The sequence below is a fragment of the Anomaloglossus baeobatrachus genome, chromosome 6 (genome assembly GCF_048569485.1).
Source record: "Anomaloglossus baeobatrachus isolate aAnoBae1 chromosome 6, aAnoBae1.hap1, whole genome shotgun sequence".
Lineage (NCBI taxonomy): Eukaryota > Metazoa > Chordata > Amphibia > Anura > Aromobatidae > Anomaloglossus > Anomaloglossus baeobatrachus.
This window is the reverse complement of record NC_134358.1, coordinates 525,612,757-525,629,874: the sequence shown is the minus strand read 5'-3', so window position 1 is coordinate 525,629,874 and position 17,118 is coordinate 525,612,757. Positions and strand designations below refer to the sequence as shown.

The window sequence follows — 17,118 nt, the reverse complement described above, 5'->3', positions numbered from 1 at the left end:
TATCTATCTATCTATCTATCTATCCCTCTATCTATCTATCTATCTATCTATCTATCCCTCTATCCATCTATCTATCTATCCATCTATCCCTCTATCTATCTATTCATCTATCCATCTTTCCCTCTATCCATTATCTGTCTATCGATTATCTTTATTATTTATTGCAGGGACAAACCTGCGGTAAATCCGCGGTAAATCCGCGGCAAATTCGCGGCAAATTCGCGGCAAATCCGCGGCAAATCCGCGGCAAAAACGCATGCGGATTTGGTGCGGATTTTTTCCGCAGGTCCGGAAATCTTTCACTGGCAGAAGTTTCTCAAGAAATTTTCTTGAGAAACTTCACATTTCTAGTGCGCACATAGCCTAAGACAATTCTTGTGATTTTATTGTTCAACGCGTTTCAGAGTATAGCAGAAATAACAACTTCCAGTTTTTTATCCACACAAAATTCATTATATGCAGACTCTTTTAAACGGATATAACTATGCGGAGAGAAATTTGAGCCTTTAACGCAAAAGGTTTTATGCAAAAATTATCAAATATATTTTAGTAAATTTTTTTCACATACAGAAAGACACATACACGTTTCAGTGTGATCAAAAAACCCAGAGGAAAGGGCGCCAACCCTGGAGACATGCATTATATTATATGGTACAAATCTTTGTCCTAACAAGGTACGGTACATACAATCAAGAAAATGTGACTTAGTTGGTAAGTAATGGTTTGACCCGCTAAGATTTTTTTGCAAAATGTATGTTTGCAGGGCCCCAGCTATATTAGTATATGGTACAGGTAGAGATATATGGGCCATATGCCTTATAAATTGTCTGTTCATTAATATACAAGGCAGGACCAATTCTACGTCTACTTCAAAGTGTATAGGGGGAACACCTACAGGTACAACTTAAGGGGCACTTTGTACACTACGACATCGCAAGCCGATGCTTGTGATGCCGAGCGCGATAGTCCCCGCCCCCGTCGCAGCTGCGATATCATGGTGATAGCTGGCGTAGCGAACATTATCGCTACGCCAGCTTCACATGCACAAACCTGCCCTGCGACGTTGCTCTGGCCGGCGACCTGCCTCCTTATTAAGGGGGTGGCTCGTGCGGCGTCATAGCGACGTCACACGGCAGGCGGCCAATAGAAGCGGAGGGGCAGAGATGAGCGGGACGTAAACATCCCGCCCACCTCCTTCCTTCCGCATAGCCGGCGTGAGCCGCAGGACGCAGGTAGGAGATGTTCCTCGCTCCTGCGGCTTCATACACAGCGATGTGTGATCCCGCTGGAACGAGGAACAACATCGTAACATCGGTCATTTCGAAATTATGGAAATGACCGACGCTACACCGATGATACGATTACGACGATTTTGCGCTCGTTAATCGTATCAAAAAGACTTTACACACTATGATATCGCCTGCGACGCCGGATGTGCGTTACTTTCAATTTGACACCACCGACATCGCACCTGCGATGTCGTAGTGTGCAAAGTGCCCCTTAAGGCTATGTGCGCACTTTGCGTCAAGGTTGCTGCAGTTCAAAAAGCATCCTCTGGCAGAAATGTTTTTTGACAAATTTGGTTTTGACCACAAAAACGCTATAAATACGCTTGCGTTTTTACCGCGTTTTACATGCTTTTTCGCTGCTTAAAATCAGATGCGTTTTGACTACAAATACAATGCTAAATAAAGTTTAACCATACAAACACTATGAAAAAAAGGAAAAAAATGATAAAAAAATCAAGCTTAAAATCATACAAAAAATGGCTTATTTTATTAAAATGATAACTGTGTGCGAATATTTATGCATAAAATTACATTTATTTATTGATTTTCATAAATTTAATTGTCAGACTATGTGTGTGTGTAAAGGGACATATCATGCCCATAATATTATGTGAAAAACACATGCATTAAATTGGTCCAAAAAGCATGTTAAACACTAGAATGTTGAAGTAGATTGCGTTTTGCAACTTCTCATTGACTCTGTTAGCAAAACGCTGCCAAAATGGCAAAAATAATTGACATGCTGCTTCTTTAAACGCTGAGTTTTTGCCAAATTTTCTGCAACTAAAAAACTGCGTTTTTAACAGCATTGTGCGCACAAGAAATCCCGATTTCCCATAGACGTTGCTTGAAAATCAAAACGCATGCATTTTCACATTAAAACGCTGCAGTTGAAAAAGCTGCGGAAAAGCATGAAAAAACGCAGAGTGCGCACATAGCCAAACACCTGTGCTTACAGGCAAAAGCAAAGTAATATATGATGAGAAGGTGACTTCACTAGACCATAGCAATAGTAATCTGATAGTAAAAAGGTAAGCTTTACATTCAACGTATTAACCAAACTAGATTAAATCAGAGAATTATATAAGGTTACTGATTGCTATAAGCACAAATTGTCAGTTAGCAATTAGCCTCATGTGTGCTCAGTGGACAGAGCCACATGCTATTTGCATGAGGGACAATTGGCATGCATGACCTGATAGAAAATAACATCATTACTCATAATGCGGTATTGCAGTACTCCAGGTGGGGCACCCTATGCCCCGATGCACATTTCGCACTGTAGATTCTTCAGGTTTCGGAGTATAGTAAATCCTTCTTCAGGAACAAAAATCAATAATGTACATTGATTTTTGCTTGTGAAGAAGGAGTTACTATACTCTGAAACGCGTTGAACAATAAAATCATAAGATTAATCTAATACTGATCCTCAGTGATCATTCCGTTACCCGGCAGCGCGGTTTAACCCTTTTCTCATCTACTCCCTGCAATACTGTTAACCTAGGTGTCTGCAGCAGCCGGTACTATCCTATGCTCCTCACAGTGGTTGTGTCTCACACAATCACATCAGGTTAGTGATTCTTTGTTAAACTGCTTTACTCTGGTAATACCAGGTAAGGCTCAACTCACATCAGCGGTATTTTGGCGCAAAATCGGATCCGTTAGCAATGCGTTTTATTTAAATTAATTTCCAATGGAATTGCGGCAAGATGCGGACACATGTGGTTGTGTACGACACACGCAACCGAATGTGACTGCATTTTGCCGCGATTCCATTGGAAATGAATTGAAATGAAACGCATTTCTAACGGATCCGGTTTTGCAGCAAAATACTGCTGATGTGAGGTGAGCCTAAAGAGTGCTTTCCACACTGCGACATCGCTAGCGATTGCTAGTGATGTCGTGCATGATAGCACCCGCCCCCGTCGTATGTGCAACATGTAGTGAACGCTGCCGTAGCGAACATTATCACTACGGCAGCGTCACATGCACATACCTTGTCAGCGACGTCGCTGTGCCTGCCGAACAATCCCTCCGTCAAGGGGGAGGTGTGTTCGGCGTCACAGCGACATCACAGTGGCGTCACTAAGCGGCTGCCCAATAGCAGAGGAGGTGCGGAGATGAGTGACCGGAACATCCCGCCCACCTCCTTCCTTCCGCATTGCCGGTGGATGCCGGTAGGAGATGTTTGTCGTTCCTGCGGTGTCACACACAGCGATGTGTGATGCCGCAGGAACGAGGAACAACCAGCAGCATACAACAGCAACGACATTTGGAAAAGGCGCGACGTGTCAACAATCAACGATTTTTGCCGCTTTTGCGATCGTTGCACGTCGCTCCTAGCTGTCACACGCTGCGATGTCGCTAACGGCGCCGGATGTGCGTCACAACCACCGTGACCCCGACGATATATTGTTAGCGATGTCGCAGCGTGGAAAGCACCCTTAAGACACCATTTGCGCCTTTCTGTCTTTCCAGCTTTTTAAACACTTTCGGCCATGACTGTATTTGTATGCTTCTGGCCATACGTTGCTCAGCCATAACACGGCAGTACATTCATGAAACATTTTTGTGGTTTGGAGAGGTAATAAAATAACATTTTCTGATTTATCAGCAAATCATTATAATATACAGTACTTATTACACTTTATGAGCTGTAATCTTAAAGATTTAAGTATTACAATTGGAGTAGAGAACACATCATTCTCGGGATTCCGCAATTTCATTGGAAATGTAACTTAATTACAGCAAATTGTATTGGAGATCTTCTAGATTTCTGGATATTTTATATAGTTGGATTAATTTGCAGTACCCCTCCTGCTATAATATACATAGATATGGAGGCATTTCCATTGGTTTCATGAAAACGTTTGCTGATTTACCTTGTTTTATACACTTACCGTGTTGGCCAGCGCTGACAGCAATTGAACCACTCCGTGATCTGTTATGACTGCCAAATTCTCCTCGTCTTTGGCTATGTTGGTGATGGCCGCGCAGACACTTGCCAGCACTTCTTTATTTTCAGACTTTAACAAATTCACAATAAGTTCCAAGCCACCAACAAATGAACGCACCATTTCACCAGCGTCCTAAAGTAAGAGCAGTGGTTTATATGAAATACTATATTAATATATTTAGGCTATATAAAGGGGCAATCTAAGTGTCTATGGTCATAGAACCTAATGTAGTCATTCATGAAAGTATTTTGAAAGACATCACAAAAAATTGCTTAAAGCACTACTCCAGTATTTTTTTATTTAATTGCTGGAGTGGTGCTTTAAATCCAAGTCCCCTGCCTCCTGTCTTTTAATCACTTTCTGATATCTTCATCTGCTTTCAGCATCGCTTTGGTTGGTCTCCAGCACTTTATGACCTGCTGGCAGCTGCAGTATTTCATGGAGCACGCCGGAGGCCACTTTTCAATTTAAGTCTATGAGAGCCTTGTTCTGACTCTCATAGACTTGCATTGAGAGCTTGCAACATGATTTGTGACTCGCGGCCATTCAGTCGTTACAGCCACATGTAAGTGGTGCGAGATCTTAGCAAGGCCGAAAACTGATGAATATGCCAGATGATAAGTATAACACAGGTGGCATAGGGACTTGGGTTTAAAGCACTACTCCAGCACTGAAAACAAAACGCTATAGCTCTGCTTTAAAGGGAATCTGAGTTATACACAGCTCAACTATATATAGTTGGGCTGTGTATAACCTTACCCACACCACTGATTGGCAGCTTTCTGTGTACACTGTATAGTGACAGAAAGCTGCCAATAAGTGGTTGGGGCATGGTTCGGCCCGGAAGCACGAGGCCAATTGTCCTGCAGTGATAATCTCCTGATTGTATTGAAACAGCAAAACAGATCAGCAAGTGACACATCACTGGAATCAGGTGCTCATCGATAACATAGCAAAAAACGGGTGACTGATTCCCTTTAATGTTGTTATCACAGTATATAGATCTAACACTGTTGATATGACTGCTGATTTTTTTTTAAAGTACATATGGATGCTTTACATTGTGATCACTGATACTAGATGATCGGCCTATAATTTAGAAACCTGGCCAAGGTGACAGACCCTTTAATAAAGATAATGCATGTACTGTTGAGTTTGGGGAAGGATTCAGTGTATGTATATCCCTCAATGAAACTCAAGTTCAGAAAAGGTGATGTTCAAATGCTAATTTCAGTGCCTCATGGCGTAGAGCAGTGATCCCCAACTATTCTTATCATGAAAGCCACATTCAGCGCCCCTAACCTCACAGTAGTCACACCAAGAACCTGGTATGGTCAAAGCTTCGGCACATAAAGCACATTGTAGACAATATAATTACATCCAGGAGGGCCTCCATTACAACCTTTCATGAGGTATACTCACTACACTCTTGCATCAAGCACCCCTCTAACTGGTATTATCTTATCTTACCAGTTTATCATATTTATTTCCCCCCATCTAGTATATGGGCATCTAGACCTGGTCTTCGTGTGGGTCGACTCAGAAAAGCCACCATCTGCAGAACCTCTCTTCAGAGCTGTTTGCTAACGCACCAAACTGACAGACAGCCAGGAGATACACATTGTATACTTCCCGAACCACAGGGTGGGGACCCGTAGCCAAGAGCACCAAGTGGTCACAGATGTGAAATTCTGCAGTACTCACCAACCTGGAAGTGGCGATGTGATGGCCCCCTGGGAAATCAGGCTGGGATGTGACATAATAAACATTTGGAATTTCGAGTAGCAGTTCAAAAGCACAAATCATATACCAATTGTAGTATGTCCCTGTCCGATTGCCTAAGAGCAACCTCCACCCCCACATCTGTGGCCGTGACGGCTTCTGGCATACATGATCCACGACTTTACCCGAATCACAGCCCTGACCAAGAGTTGCATCTATTAGTGTCTGAAATTGATTTGCATCTTTTGTTTCTTCTCTCTGTCATGCCCACTGCTGATGATGGTAAAACAGCGAGCAGAAGTGGACCTACTGGACCAAAAGGGAGCCTGAGCTTACACTTTAGTGGAAGGGACTTGACTAAGCGCCTGCTGTAAGGTGGATGCCAGGTGCCACTCTCAAGGCAGAGACCGGGACTGTGGCAGCTGACCCCCAGGACAAGGATGGACACAGGCGTGGGCTCGCAGAGTCTCTAGTGTAGACAGCGACCACCGGGACAGCTGAGACAGATAGCAGGGCCAGGAGAGACAGGGGCCACTGGCATGGCTGGGGCACATAGCACGGCCAAGACAGACAAGCAGAATAATTAGTGTGTAGACAGGGGCCACCAGAATGGTTGAGATGGATAGTAAGGCCAGGAAGGACAGGTAGATTCACTAGTGTTGACAGGGGCCACCAGGAAGGCTGAGGCAGAAAGCATGGCCTGGATGGACAGGCACCGGGATAACCTACAGGGCAGGGGAATCAAGAATATGAAAATGTATACTGGCACGAACACGGACAGTGAACGAGGGGACCTGACAACTAGGTAGCTAGGGAACTGAACACTAACCACGTTGCTCAGGCACCGCCTCTAGTGGGAGAGTGCCTTAAGTACCCAGTGCCTCTCAGCAATGGGCTAAGAGGCACTTCCAGGTAATGGAGCACTGAGCTTCTAAGAAAAGGGCAGCTGTGCGCATTCACGTCCTAGGCGCACTCCTGAAGGACCTGTGTGGTGTGCACAGGCTCCGGGAGGAAGAAACAGGGAAGACCCAAGTGGAGGCCCGTAGAGAAGCCAGGCAAGGCAGTGCGGACCGGCTGCAGTGAAGTATGAGACCGTGTACCTGCTGGGAGGAAGATGAGTGGTGAAGGGACACCGGCGCTACACGCTCCATGAACTGTGTCCATTATTTCCCTTTTCTTGGATTGGGTTTGAGTTACAATATGATATGCAATTCATTGACAAGATTGGCGCTGTCTCCCCAAAAATTTAAATAACCTTTTTTCTTTAAAGGGAATCTGTTGACAGATTCATGCTGCTCAGGCCACGGGCCGTATGAATAAGATACTGACTTTGCAATTGGCCGCATGAATAATATGCTGGCTGTACAATTGTAGCCAGGCATGTTTCAAAGAAAACATACTTTGACCAGCCAACTGGGGACAACATGTCTTGCCTGACTAGTCTGAGAAGAACAGGAAGAAGCCGGCCAGGGACACAATTCAGACCAATCAGCTGAGACACCTAGTCCCAGGTCGACTTTCCAAAGTATATTTTTTCTGAAACAACTCAGAACTTCAGAGTAAAACATCCCTGTCTACAAATGCACAGGCAGTATCTGATTCATGATTACAGATTTCTTTTAAAAAGAGTCTGTGAGCACAAAATGACTGTTAAAACCAAGCACAGGTGCTCAGTGCACCCTTATGGTGGCCGAACAGTTCAGTGCACCGTTATAGTGGCCGAATAGTTCAATGCACCGTTATGGTGGGCGAACAGTTCAGTGCACCGTTATGGTGGCCGAACAGTTCAGTGCACCGTTATGGTAGCCGAACAGTTCAGTGCACTATTATGGTGGCCGAAAAGTTCAATGCACCGTTATGGTGGGTGAACAGTTCAGTGCACCGTTATGGTGGCCGAACAGTTCAGTGCACCGTTATGGTGGCCGAACAGTTCAGTGCACTATTATGGTGGCCGAACAGTTCAGTGCACCGTTATGGTGACCGAACAATTCCGTGCACCGTTATGGTGGCCGAACAGTTCAGTGCACCGTTCTGGTGGCCGAACAGTTCTGTGCACCGTTATGGTGGCCGAACAATTCTGTGCACCGTTATGGTGGCCGAACAGTTCAGTACACCGTTATGGTGGTCGAACAGTTCAGTGCACTATTATGGTGGCCGAATAGTTCAATGCACCGTTATGGTGGGCGAACAGTTCAGTGCACCGTTATGGTGGCCGAACAGTTCAGTGCACCGTTATGGTAGCCGAACAGTTCAGTGCACTATTATGGTGGCCGAAAAGTTCAATGCACCGTTATGGTGGGTGAACAGTTCAGTGCACCGTTATGGTGGCCGAACAGTTCAGTGCACCGTTATGGTGGCCGAACAGTTCAGTGCACTATTATGGTGGCCGAACAGTTCAGTGCACCGTTATGGTGGCCGAACAATTCCGTGCACCGTTATGGTGGCCGAACAGTTCAGTGCACCGTTATGGTGGCCGAACAGTTCTGTGCACCGTTATGGTGGCCGAACAATTCTGTGCACCGTTATGGTGGCCGAACAGTTCAGTACACCGTTATGGTGGCCGAACAGTTCAGTGCACTATTATGGTGGCCGAATAGTTCAATGCACCATTATGGTGGGCGAACAGTTCAGTGCACCGTTATGGTGGCCGAACAGTTCAGTGCACCGTTATGGTGGCCGAACAGTTCAGTGCACTATTATGGTGGCCGAATAGTTCAATGCACCGTTATGGTGGGCGAACAGTTCAGTGCACCGTTATGGTGGCCGAACAGTTCAGTGCACCGTTATGGTGGCCGAACAGTTCAGTACACCATCCCACCGACTTGTTTTCCCCCTTTGGTGTAAAGCTAGAGCTGTCAATCAAAAAAGAGGTGAGCAGAGATAGATGGAAATGAAGTTGGTAGGAAGATGCACTGAACTGTTCGGCCTCGCCAAGGGTGCCCCAAGCGCATGTCCTTAGTTTGAACAGTCATTTCATGCTAACAGACTCCTTTCTCACTCCAGCTTTGGCAAACTTTCACTAAATGCCTGGAAAGACTACATCTTGTACTTGTTGTATTATTGTACTGTATGTACTGTGAGCATTTTCCCTATGGAGAGAAACAAAATCAATTCCAAACAGCATTGATGTTTACATAAACCATGTGCTTCTGGGAACATAAAAACTATACACACACAACCTAATGATATTCTCGAGAATAATAATGTGGTAATATCAAAGCATATTTAGAATTGTGAAGAAATAAATGTCTTGTTTCACATTCCATTTAGACATAACAAAGGCCATTACAGTATTCTGGTTGGGAACACTCATTTATTACTATAAACGAGCTGGTTTTATTTCTGAATGGCAATAATCTAAGACAGGTCTTCAAATGTCTTAAACAGATTAGAGGGTTTACATTTTCCAAATTAGATTTTGTTTGTAATGGCTAATTTTGCCACAGACTTGGTACAGAAATCTACTTAGGAACTTGTCCTAATTGGGTTATTATCAGCATATTTTTCCACTAAACTTGCATGTGGGATTCTTAAACATTGTTTTATTTAGAGTGTTATCACCGCCATCTAGAATTACATTTTTTGGGTCTAGATCTGAAGAACATTTCAAAACGAATCATGTTCTCTTGGGTGTTATGTTCCAGAACGTTCATGTTTCTGAGTGAATTAAGGCTCCCGGTCATTGGTTTTTATTTTCAACAACTGCATATTCTGAAAACCCAAACTTGTGTAATTGATAATGTGCCCGACGGGTCTTCTATTTACAGCTCGATGCTGCACTGGGGATTGTACAGTCTTACTTTACTTATTCTCAGCTGAATGTCTACGATTGTTTTCTGTTATTGGTCCAAGTATATATAACGGTGTTCACTGGGACACATAGTAGAACCATACCGGCACCCCGTCTGACCAATACTGCTTCATATCTGATAAAATGGGTCGCGCTGCTGCTGCTGATGGTGTTTGTCGTCCTTCTTCTGTAGCTGGGGTACATGACGTGTCCTATATCATCCACACTCGCCGGCATTGAGGTCCTGCGCAGGCGCACTTTGATCTGCCCTGAGCAGGGCAGATCAAAGTACTGTAGTGCGCCTCCGCGGGACCAGTGATTGTGTATGACACAGGACGCGTCATGTAAATAGAGCTGTGGAAATAAAAGCGCAGATAGGGCATTACCCCAATAATATGGGGTAAGGGGGGGGTGAGTGAATACTCACCAGATGTAGTTGTGCAAGTCACAACTCCTTTACTCGCGTGTAAAACTAAGATCCAGGCTGCAGCCACCCGATGGCAGATAACAAAGAAGAGTAGAGAGGGGTGATAATGCCGTGTCAAAAGATCACTTGTAAATGTCAGATTAACGTGTCTTTATTATTGGCATAGGTCTACGCGTTTCAGGAGCTCAGCTCCCTTCTTCAGGACCGACAAGCATCAAAGAAACATCAAATCTACAATTGTGACAGCAGATATACATTAAATAGCCACATTGACGCCACAAGGACCATCCCTCTTGAAAAAAACGAGCGGGAAAAAACGGAGCAATGCAGTAAAGTCATGACGTCATGGATACATTTACAAATCTAAAGGACGCGTCATGCACACAGGCTTCAGGACGAAGATGGCCAAAAAAGGAGGCACCGGAACCGGACAACAGAGACGCCCATGTGACTAAAATCCACAACAAAGCGACCATTAGGTGAGTATTATAAAGTGTTTTTTACATTCTACACAGCGGTCTGGGCTCTTATATACAGAATGTTAGAATGCTGTATATAAGAGCCTACTGGTGGTGGCCGCAGCTTATAGGCTGAAAAACTGGTCACAGGTTCCCTTTAACCATGGTTATTTGGTCCGGTCCTTTAAGAGCTGGAAATCGCTTTACCTACAAATTGTTTGCCTTGCCAAGATATCCATACTGCGGAATCGGGAGCAGGACTGGAGTCAAGTAGCTGAGCTAACACTCCTTGTGTATTGTGTCATTGTGTCTAGATTATATGACTTGTATTCTGCATTTTTCACCAATTTTCTCGCCCTATGGAGGACTGCAACCCAAACACAATAAGTGATAATGTTTTCTTCCTGAAAATATAATCATGTTTCTATAATTTCTCTCCATTTTGTGATCTAAAGTGTGCCGAGGACAAAGAGACCCAAGCTCTTGTCCGACAGTATGGAGGACTGCAACCCAAACACAAAAAACAATAATGTTTTCTTCTGGAAAATATATTGATGTTTTCTAAAATTTATCTCCGTTTTGTGAGCAGGTTTCATTTCTAATTTTCAGTTGTCTCGAAGCTAGTGGGGTGACACTAACTGCTATGATGTCTTCTAGACACAGGACACACATACATAAGAGATTCCTGCTCGCTTGTCTTTATTTAGGATATCTACATAAGCAGCAGCAGCAGCAGAATAGAGGATATTTTTAGACACTACTGAGCTGGATGGCTGGGAATCCAGCTCGGGAGAGAGATAGATACTATAAGGTAGCAGCATCACCATCTGTTTGTATCTGTGCCTCTCTAGGAGTCTGCCCCCTCCTTACACTTCAATGGCTAGTTGTAACCTGATTCCTTAGCTGGCAATCCTTGTATTTTAGTAGTTTCTCAGACTAAATAATGAGTTCAGGAGTAGAGATGAGCGGACCCATGGAAGTTGATGCAATTCAATGGAGCATCATGAGTGGTGACGCGCGTACCTGTGTCCGCTGTCACCACTAATCAGAAATCTTGGCTCTTCCGGTCATGTGTACTAGACCTCTCTGAAAACAAGACGCATACACCCGCTTCATACTGTGATGATCAGAAGAGCCAGGACTTCTGATCAGCGGTGACAGCAGACATAGGTACGCGTGTCCCCGCTGATGATGCTGCATTGAATAGCATGTTAGCACGCCCCTGTGGATGTACTAACATGCTAAGAGGGCGGAATTCGCACAGGAACTAACGCCCTTGTGACTAGTCCCTGCGCTCATTAGCATATGATAAAGAATCTTTAGAATTACTTTTATACAGGGATGGTTAGGCAGGGATTAAAAACATGGACCCGGAACTGCTTGTGGTTCTGGGTGCATATTGCACCTGACAGTTTCCCTTTAACAAAACCAGTTATAAGGGTTGGTAGAAAATCAGTCCTGAAAATTAGGTTTGTTTCAGCAGTGGGCAGAGACAGCTCCAGTTCTGGAGAGGCCACACGGAGGGGCTGTCCTATAATGACAAGTGTTGACATAGACAATTGTGTAGACTGCACTTGTAAAGGCCCCGTTACACGCAACGACGTATCTAACGATATATTGCCGGGGTCATGGATTCCATGACGCACATCCGGCATCGTTAGTGACGTCGTTGTGTGTGACAGCAAGGAACGGCCGTTAATGATGGAAAATACTCACCTTATCGTCCATCGTTGACACGTCGTTCCTTTTTAAAAATCGTTGATTGTAGAGGACGCAGGTTGTTCATCGTTCCCGAGGCAGCACACAACACTACGTTTGACACCTCGGGAACGACGAACTGCAGCTTACCTGCGGCCGGCGGCAATCCGGAAGGAAGGAGGTGGGCGGGATGTTACTGTACGTCCCGCTCATCTCCGCCCCTCCTCTTCTATTGGGCGGCCGCTTAGTGACGCCGCTGTGACGCCGCACGAACCTCCCCCTTAGAAAGGAGGCGGTTCGCCGGATACAGCGACGTCGCTAGGCAGGTAAGTCTGTGTGACGGCTCCTAACGATATTGTGCGCCACGGGCAGTGATATGCCCGTGACGCACAAACGACGGGGGCGGGTGCTTTCACCAGCGATATCGCTGCGTGTAACACCCCCTTAACATCATGAGTTGGATGATCTTCGATCATTGTAGAATAAATCCATAAAGATACGATTTTTAGTTTTACAAAATCAACTATTTTTCATTCTCCGGTTATAGTTTCAGAGTTCATTTTTCCCTATAAAGAAATTGTTCAAAAAATGTCATAAACACATTTTAGAAAAATAGAGTCAGTTGAAAATAATCACAGCTGACAAGCAGAACTGTATCTTCACTTATGCCAAAATCGCTTCATATCCAAAACCAGACTGAACAAATGATACCATAAAAAAATGTTTGTCCTGACGATCCAAGAGTGATTCGCATGTTCTGATACAAAATCCTTAATTTAATTCTATCAAGCTTCCAAAATTCCTTCTTTATTTATATAACAGCTTTAGTAATTATTCTGCAGCTATCATTATCAAATTTGTCTTCATTGTCATTGTAAGCTCCGATTTCTTCACTGACTCAAAGTTTACATTTTTGGGGGGCACCCATTATAATTTCTGAATAACCATTCGCTCATTGATAAACGTTACGTTAATTGGTGTTGGGGTACAACTATTAAGGGGAACTTGTTAGCAACTTTATGCTATTTAACCCGAAAGCAGCATAATGTAAAGGCTGAGAGCCTGATTCTAGTGATGTGTCACTTGCTCAGCAGCTTGTTTCAATACCATCAGTGTTTTAGCAGCAAGAGATTATCAGTGCAGGACTAGGTGTCATATGCAGGACAGTGAGGCTAATCTGTGTAACTCTGACCCCACCTTTAACTGGCAGCTTGCCAAAAATGTATAGAGTACACAGGAAGCTGCCAATCAGTGGTTTGGCCAACATTCTACACAGCACAACTTTGTGACCATTGCTACATCTACAGCATGGAAAAAAGGGAAAAAGGGATTCTATCAATACTGCATCAAGGAGCCAATAAGTGACACATTGATTGAATCGGGGTCTGTGCCCCTAAGCCATGCTGCTCTCAGATTCTATAGCAAAAACCTGCTGACAGATTCACTTTCAATGGGTTTTTTACTTAGCCAAAATGGAAGGAACATGAAAAAATTAAAAGCACTTCACAGGTTACCCAGCTGCTTGGACTAGTGAACAGTTGTCATGGCCAAATGAATCTGTCAACAAGCGTTATTTATCCCTATAAGCATCAGTTACAATCAATGAGTTGTCCATGTAAAGCACAAGGTTGTGCTCTTAGGTTCCGAGCACATGTTGTGGTTGTGACGTCTTTTTACTGTGTTTAGGCTGCTTTCACACTTGCGTTGTTTTGCATCAGTTGCAATCTGTCGCCTTGAGGACATATGGTATCCTGCAAAATATTTTGCAGGATTCCGTTTTTCCCCATAGACTTGTATGGACGACGGATTGCGACTGATGGCCTTGCGTTGCATCTGCCGCGTGCCGGATCAGTCGTTGAACGACTGACCATTGGGCAGCAGGAACGCAGCATGTAGTGTTTCTTGAGCGGCGGAATCCTTTTATTTCTGCACAGATTTGTCACAAAACCTGAAATATTTCCTAGTCTCTCAAAATGAATGTGATTCCTTTAAGTCTCATGCACACGCTGAGTATCTTCTTTTTGCAGATTTGCAGCAGATTTAAATCTGCAGGATATACCACAAAGTCTTTTAGCGTTTTTCCTGCAGATTTCACCAATACTAATCTAAGGGAAAAACACATCAAAACGAGTAAAAAAGTATGTTTTTTATGCTGCATTTTCCATCAGTATTTCTCCAGATTTTTCTACTCCAAATACTAAATGTGTGCACATACCTTAGTTTGATGAGCTTCGTAGGTGCTCTTCGTCTAGCTTAGTTAGGTTACAATGAGGGATTCCTTCTACTGCAGTAGCTAAGAATTCCCTAACAGGGTATGTCTGCTTTGATTTAAAGCACCAATCCAAAGTAATAAATATTCACTTATATAGGACCAATTATTCTACAGCACTTTACATACATTGGCAGCTCTGTCCCCATTTGGGCTCACAATATAAATTCCCTATCAGTATGTTCTTGGAGGAAACCGGAGAACCTGGAGGAAACCCATTCAAACACGGGGAGAACATACAAACTCCTTGCAGATCTTGTTCTTGGTGGGATTTGAACCCAGGACCCCAGCGCTGCAAGACTTCAGTGCTAACCACTGAGCCACGGTGCAAAACTAAAATTAAAAAAAACGCTGGAGTGATGCTTTAAGTTGAATGTTATATTTTTTTTTCTGGAGGATGTAGAATAGAATATAATGTAATAACTTTGAAATTGATCCCATGGAATAACTTGAGATACTTAGGTACATGTTGATCTGATGCAGTCTTAGGCGGGCTTCACACATTGCGACATCACTAGCAATTGCTAGCAATGTCGAGCGCGATAGCCCGCGCCCCCGTCGTACATGCGATAACTGGTGCTTGCTGCCGTAGCGAACATTATCGCTACGGCAGCATCACACGCACTTACCTGGTCGCTGACGTCGCTGTGACTGCCGAACAATCCCTCCTTCAAAGGGGACGTTCGGTGTCACAGCGACGTCACTAAGCGGCCGGCCAATAGAAGCGGAGGGGCGGAGATGAGCAGGACATAACATCTCACCCACCCTCTTACTTCCGCATAGCCGATGGACGCAGGTAAGGAGATGTTTGTCGTTCCTGCGGTTTCACACACAGCGATGTGTGACGCCGCTGAAGCGACAAACAACATCGTACCTGCAGCTGGAGCAACATTATGGAAATGAACGACGTGACACAGATCAGCGATTTTTTACGCTTTTGCGCTCGTTCATCGTCGTACCTAGGATTTACACGTTACGATGTCGCTACCAGCACCGGATGTGCGTCACTAACGACATGACCCCAACGATATCTCGGTAGCGATGTCACAACGTGTAAAGCTCGCCTTAGATTTCTTGCTCATAAATTTCTCAAGGCTTTAGATAGACCGATTCCTTCCTCCTCTTCTATTCATAATGTGCTCATCCTCTTTATGTCCTTCTTTAAAGGCATGAATAAGGGATCGGAATGGCATGATTTTATCTTCCCAGAGATTATATATTTACTTGGGACTGCCACACATTCTTTCACAAAGGCTTGAAGGTGTTCACAGTCACAATGTAGATTTTGGTCCGGCTTCTCCGATTTCTCGGTTTATTGCCTCGACTACTTCAAGGTGCATTTTCATTTTATCCTTTTCGCTGGTGTTACATGGCAATTTTATACAGCTCAGTTTCCCTTGTACATTAATTTAACTTCCATTACATTACAAACTTGTACCATGTAGAATTGTTTCTTAAGAAAACATCTTACAAAGCCTGACTATGTCGCTGCTCTAAATCAGTCACAATCATACTCCATGCCGTAAAGGTTGAGTGCCCAACAGCTGTTCATTGTGGGTGGCAATATCTTTAAACCAAACCAAGGTTTTTTGGAAATTTCTTCTTACATTTCTACTTGAAGCTGTTCACGCAGGATACACAGTTGGTCTATCTATCCAGGTCAAACATCTAAAAATTTTAATGCAAATTCCCAAATTTTTCATAACTTTAGGCTAAGTTCCTACTAGAAATAATTGGAACTAATTGAATACAGAAGAAAACAATTCACTAGGAAGACATAAGTTGCACAACCTGCATATGTGACGGGAATTACAGAAGAAAACTCCGGACACTTTTTAGCTGTAGATATGCGAAAAGCTCCTCATTTCTTCTGTCCCAGAGCTCATGTCTTCTTAGCTTTTCCAACTCCTATGACATTGCATTGACTTGTACTCTATATTTCTAAATCCTCCCAATTCATAAATGTATTATGAGCCCAAAATGCAACAGATTAGAGGGATTTAATAAAAGTCGATGTCACGCAATAAGCACGACGGATGTGTTCAGACCAACTGATATCTGACGCACAACAAAAAACACACCACACTAATGCCACAAACAAGGGGGACACTGGGAATATAATTGCAACGGTGGGCCCTGGCACTAGTGAGAGGGTAGATGGGACACCTCCTATCTTCACCTGTAGCTGTCCCTACTCTCCTAGCCAGACCCTATACAGTCTCCGCAACTGTCGCAGAGCAGGAATCCGAGATCCTAGGAAACCCTACCGATGCCCTGACTAGTGAGAGGCAGGTGAGGTTCACTAGACCCACGGCTGCACTAATAAGACATAAGGGCAGGTGAGACAAAGAGGGGAAAAACAATCAAAATGGAGAAGATATAATATCAGGATGAATCCACAGCAGCTCCTTCCACCAAGGGGGCCAGAATACAAATGATTTTGTATATTCAGCAAAGATTTCTAAGGAAACCAGGCTACTTAAACACAAAGGAGTGTGGCTGGAAAGG

General features: G+C 44.0%; 1 protein-coding gene across 2 annotated transcripts in view; it reads right to left on the bottom strand.

Annotated features, from left to right (window-relative positions):
- The window catches only part of ODAD2 (outer dynein arm docking complex subunit 2), a 222,516-nt gene that overhangs the window by 27,805 nt on the left and 177,593 nt on the right, over nt 1-17,118 (bottom strand). For both annotated transcript variants that reach the window (XM_075315527.1, XM_075315526.1), the window contains exon 18: nt 4,190-4,378. In XM_075315527.1, coding sequence (XP_075171642.1) covers nt 4,190-4,378 — 189 coding nt within the window. The remainder of the gene's footprint in view (nt 1-4,189; nt 4,379-17,118) is intronic.